This window comes from Morone saxatilis, unplaced genomic scaffold, assembly GCF_004916995.1.
Source record: "Morone saxatilis isolate NCDOM2014 unplaced genomic scaffold, NCSU_SB_2.0 Contig12, whole genome shotgun sequence".
In the NCBI taxonomy this organism is placed as follows: Eukaryota; Metazoa; Chordata; class Actinopteri; family Moronidae; genus Morone; species Morone saxatilis.
Window position 1 is genome coordinate 11,386,442 of NW_023339674.1, and position 5,995 is coordinate 11,392,436.

Consider the following 5,995-nt stretch of genomic DNA (forward strand, 5'->3'; position numbering starts at 1 on the left):
ATTATTATTATTATTATTTGAGAAACCTTTCGTGGCCAGTGTGCATTCCTGGCTATTGCACAATAGGCGAAGTCATCCCTCACCCAGCAATTGATTCAGGACGCATTGATGAATATCCTTATGAATTGGTAATTGGTTCTAAGAAGACAGCTAGGCAGTCTCCCGCATCCAACCTGATTCTGCGGTTTTAAAAGGCTGAGCAGCGCTGATTCGCTCAATCAGTAAGACTGCATCCATTGACACTTTGAACCCTTTGTGTGTGTGTGTGTTGTGTATGTGCGCCTAAGCGACTATCTCTTTACATTTCTGACAACATTATTTTATTTCTTATGATGAACAAAATCGTGTATTTCTGTTTGATATGCCTACTTCCATTAAACAAATCTCTCTCTATATATATTAATACATCTTTAACAATTACATCAGTATATCTAAAAATAAATCAGATAGATAGATACGATATAGATTAGATAGATTGATAGATACTGATAGATCAGATAGATAGATAGATAGAGATGGTGATTTACCATTTTGCTGACCTCCACATTTCCCCCGGGAATAGTTCATTAGTAGAACTGCCAGAATGACTTTGCTTTTATTTTGCAAATTCACTTTCACGCTTCTTTAGTACGTTCCCACTCAGCTTCTGAATGGTCTGACTGATAGCCACAATAGAGACACTAATAGTTCTCTTTGTCACTTCAATTGTGACCCTAAACACATTTGTTCATTAGTTTTGCTTTAGAATGGTATGTAGAGGAGCTCCTGCAGTAAAGTTTAACACAGCACCTCCACTGTGAGTCCCGCTCAGGCCACACAGGCTGATGCTGCGCTCTTAAATAAAGCCTGGTGTATGAAGGCCTCCGGACAGCAAGCGTGCCGGACAAAATGGCCCCATTACGCCCTTTATCATTAATGTTAATCTAGGTTTTAGCAAGACGCAGCCTTCCAAAATCCGTAAAAAGGTCAAATTGATACATTTGATTTTGTAGTTTTTTTTATTATTATTATGGAAGGGAACAAATATCAAACAAGGCTCCATATAAGCTGTTTCCTTAATAGTCATTAGGGGTGGAAAAACACATAAATTAAGCATACCCGCATCAGTTAAATCCACGTAAAATGACCTCACCTCAAATTTAATTTATATTTGTGGGAATGGAGTTTACGCATACTTTTCTCTTCTGTTGGAAAATTCCTTCTGCGTCTGATATCTTTGATAGATTAAGATAGAAGATAGATTTTTTTATTTACTTTTTTATTTCTATTTTAAAACTAAAATTAACTATTTTTGTAAGGATGTTCTCTGCCTGATGATGACGAACTGGAAATAATAATGTATACCGCCCCCTTCCCTCACCTATGATTTACCACTGCCTCGCTGCCGGATAATATGTCTAATCAAATAATGATGACGAGGGGACCTCCTCTGCTAAAGAAAGACCAGGAGAGAATAAATTATGGCCGAGAGTTGGTTGAGAAATGTGCCAACTGCAAACAGGCACAGGAAAGCTCCTGTGGAGGTGTGATCTCACCCACGTAAAAACATAAACATGTGCGCTTCAAAGGCTCTGGTTGTGCGTAATCACTCCACGAAATACACCGCCATAAATAGGAAGAAAGAAGGCATGGAGAGTGAGTGGGGAACCCTGAGCTGCAACCATAAAAGCCCATTTGTCTTAGTTTAGACAGAAATGTATTCCAGGTGAGAGTTGTTCAACTGGAAGTCGTCCTAAGAGGTTTGGGTTTGGGCTAAAATGCAAGCATAATGGCGTCGACGTTTTTATCATAATAAATACACGCAAAGCTTTTTCAGTGAAGTCCTGTTCAGTTGTTGCGCCTTAACTGGGATCGAGAGTGAGTTTGTTCATCTGAAACTCTGATGCCCACATGCTTGTAAGAAAATAGTGATTTCTTCTCTCAGCATCATGTGAACTAGAATGCCACACAGCAGGGGTGCATTGAGACAATAATCTCAGATAAACGGCATCGAGGTGCATACTGCTCGTTAGTCTGCTCTGGGTTTTTTGGTGCCTATGTTCAAGGTTTTTTTTTTTCTTTTTTCTGTGCTTCCTCCACCCATCACAAGTAATTTACACCGAGGAGTAACCATGCCGCCTGTGCGCTACACAGGACTGTCATCCGCGCAATTTGTCTCCTCGGCACACCGATAGCAGCTCTAAGTTTAACAGCCAAGGCCTTTCATACACCCACTGAGGCCACCGAATAGCCTGACCCCAACAGAACCGCAAAGATCAACTTCTTCTTTTGATAAATGCGTAATGAATTTCACTTTCTGAAGACGGAAAATAAGTGAAGTTGAATTAGAGGTCGTGCTCCTGAGATAATTAATACATGAAACACATTTGAATATCAAAATTCGAAAAAAGCCGAATCCATCAAATTAAAAATGAGCCACAAAACAACCATTATGGCAGGAATATCAAATCCTGCGCAAAACAACTGGTCATTCTTTTATGTCTTTAGCATTGATCTTTGCAGCCTCTGAGAACTCAGAAACGGGCGAAACCCCGGGTGTAATAGGCCCATAATTAAATAATTAAAAGCAAACTAAATTTACAAAATTAAAGACGCTGGGTTTGAACTATTATATGACAATTTAAGGAGCGGATGTGAACATGTCAGGACAAAAAAGAAAAGAGAAAAAGAGATAGAGAGGAGGAAAAAGAAAACATGAATTCATTAAGAGCCTTTCCCCGGGCTGTGTGACCCCAGGACCCGGAGAAACGCACTGTGGGGCTGGGGAAACTTCCCCAGCAGGCCGCTTGTTTCACCCTAAATCGCCATAAAGCCAGATATCCCCGAAAGAAGTCCTAGCAGGGGCCATAAATCACCCGGCTGTATTAAAAGCTTTGGTAAACCCCCAGCCAGGTCAGTCGGGTACAATTTATGGCATCACTTATGTAGGGAATAGATTGTTCTAACGAAATACATCAACTTCAAGCCTGCGCGCAGCCAACTAGCTACTATTGTCAAGAAAACACCGAGCTTTATTTCCCTGTCTCTACCTCTCGCTCTCTCTCTCTCTCTCTCTCTCTCTCTCTCCATTACCTCCCCCTCTCTCTCTTTCTCTCTCTGTCTGTATCTACCTCTGGAGCCCCCCAGCTTCTGCACAACAAGAATCCACTCATCCATTCAAGCCATGTGTTTTAAGTCAGTGGTTCCCAACTGGGGTCCGGTGACCTGCATGGGTCACCGAGAGGAGTCCAGGGGAGGTCCCCGGGAAAAAAAAAAGATCTACAATAATAAAGAACTACAATTTCAAAATATTTTGGTCGGGAAAAGTTAGTATTAAACTAGTGTAATGCTCAAATCCATACCTGTCCATCTGCGGAGTGGGGCTGTAATTAATTCAGTAGCCTACTTTATTAAACAACATCAAAACTGAATCTAAAGTTCGATATGTGGCTCTAATGTAAGATCTCTGAGAGGATAAGTCACTCCTGTATTGGGACTGTTATCACAGCCTATTATGTCGCCCTGCTATATACCAATAAACCCACAAACCTTATCAGAGATGGTTTACATTATTTTCACTAATGGCACGCGTGTATTCCTTACGCCTGGCCCTGGCAGGAGGTGGAAATAAATGTATTCTGAATGGTGATTTGGAAGAGTTCAAGAAGCAGCGTGGTCTTTTCACAGCACCGACTGTAACAGGCCTGCGGATGTTTTCTCAAATTAGGGTCAAGAAAGTGGAAAGTGAGTAGAGAAATAGGCTTGAATCTAACGCAGGCAGAGGGGTGTCGTACCAGATTGCAAAACACGATCGTCAATTTAAAGGATTTAGTTTTGTGGATGTTTAATAAAGTAGCACAACCTCCCAGTGGAGTAAAATAAATGTTTTCTATATAGCCTACTTATGTTGTCTTAGCTGTATCTACTGTATATGGGCAGCATATTCACTATGTATAGCTGTTTCTCTTATGTATCAAACCATTGATGTCAAGTGGAAAATTATTAATTAAAAGTAAAAGTTGACTTGAAAAAAAAATAACTGGTCATTTTAACTTCATGACAGGCTTATTTCACTTGTTTTAAGGAAGAAATCTCGTAAGACATCGTGCGGACAGGTCGAGAAATAAGCTGAGAGAGAGAGAAAGAGAGAAAGAGAGAAAGAGAAAGGCGTTTACTGAGCCAGTGGCCCACTGTCCTACTTTTCTACTGGCATCCCAAGCCAACCGGGAGCCTCGCCTGAGCTCCAGCATTCATAGTTCAAGCTTTAGGCCCCTTTCAACCTTATTTCCACTATTTCTTATTCCTATCCCTCCCAAACAGAGCACAGCGAAAATGTAGGAAAGGAATAACAAAAGAGTGGGACTTTGCCTCGCCGAGGAAAAAACAGCAAGCTAGATTTTCCCATTTATTTTACGCACGGCAAACATCAACACTCAGCTTTAACAGATGGTTTTGTTATTGGAAGCAACTGCTATAAAATATAACTGTAAATAATCAATCATTGCCACTTCAAGAAGAAATCATAACAAAGCTGAAAAATGAATTGAATACAGAGAGGAATGAATGGCAGTTCGTTTTGACTTTATTTACTGACTGACATTTTGCTTTTCACAGCAATTTGGGATAAATTAGAATAAATCCTTTTTGTAGCTTTCCCAAAAAGAACTGAGTTTCAAAATAGATTATTATCGGATTTTTATAATGTATACTTTGACACCCAACTGATAGTCCACATGTCAAAAGGCCACACACTCACACAGCCCTAAAATACACGCGGCGGACCTGGGGAAAGTGTCCGGGGGGGCTCGGAGCCGCGACTCCCCGATGAGATACAGTGAGGAGCTAATTTCCCTTAAGCGACGAAGAAAGCACTAGCAGCCGGCAATAGCTGAACTAACAAAAAAAAAAAAAAGAAGAATACACAAGTACCATTCAAATGGATGAGCTCTCGCTGACGCGCATAACAATTGTCCACTGAAACCTGCACCGGTCGCAGCGCCTGGCTGCGTAAAGCCAATAATGCCATTAGTGATTCCTAAAAAGAAGCCAGATGGCCACTTAGAAAATGAAACGTTAGTTTTAATTTGGAGATGACAGAAAATGAAGTATTTTGGTATACAGGAGCCTCACCCGCTGCGGCGCACAGCCGCTGAGAGGCAATGGGTGCTGGCTCACTTGCTACGAAGGAAAAATAAGCTTTAGGCGTTCTGCAACGCAACAACAACTGAAGATGAAATGTCTTACCTTCAACGGTGGACACCACGGGCAGCAAGAGGCTGCATAAAAGCAGAAAGTAATCCATTGTCATAAAGCAGTCGTGTCGGACATGTAAATAGACCCACGAGAGAGGAGGGAATACAATCCTGGGTGATCCGAAGCTCCACGCACCCAGTCCCTGTCCCAGTCCCAGCTGTGTCAAGCCTCCACGAACAGAGTTACCCCCATTCACCAAAACACGTAAAGGTGAGTGTTGGGGAGGAAATAACACCCTTGGTGTAAAATGTATGAATATAGCAGCCCCTCTCCCTTCTCAGTGATCTCCAACGTGCCTAATTAAACCAGAGAAAAGGCAACGGGCGCAAGTCTTCCAGTCCCTTCCCCTCGAATAGAGAGAATCAGCTTAAAACAGGTAGTCCAGTCCGTGGTCACCATCCAGAGAATATTTCCAGCAATATTTCGTAGATAGTCAGTGGGGGTGGAAACAAAAAAGAAGTAGCAGCCTTCTCGAGGTGATCCAAAGACTTTCTCTGTGGTCAGAGGAGCAGAGGCAGAGACAGCCGCACTTGTGTCAGAATCATGGTGTATAGTCCCAGCAAGGCATGTGTACGCTCACATGCGTCCGCGATCAAGTGGTATTCCCGTAAAGAAACAGCCGCGGAGGTTTATGGATATTTATTCCCTGAGCGAATTCATCAAGCTTCGGCCGCTGTGTGAATCGTCTGCTTCGCTCGGCTTGTGCACTGGAATGAAGCACACACGGCTGTGGAGGAATAACGGGAGAGAGAGAGAGAGAGAG

At 42.2% G+C, this 5,995-nt stretch overlaps 1 protein-coding gene across 6 annotated transcripts in view; it reads right to left on the reverse strand.

Annotated features, from left to right (window-relative positions):
* The window catches only part of LOC118321829 (ephrin type-B receptor 3-like), a 60,998-nt gene extending 55,042 nt beyond the window's left edge, over positions 1-5,956 (reverse strand). For all 6 annotated transcript variants that reach the window (XM_035653353.1, XM_035653351.1, XM_035653355.1 and 3 more), the window contains exon 1: positions 5,224-5,956. In XM_035653353.1, coding sequence (XP_035509246.1) covers positions 5,224-5,287 — 64 coding nt within the window. In that variant the 5' untranslated portion in view covers positions 5,288-5,956. The remainder of the gene's footprint in view (positions 1-5,223) is intronic.
* Positions 5,957-5,995: the final 39 nt, after the last annotated feature.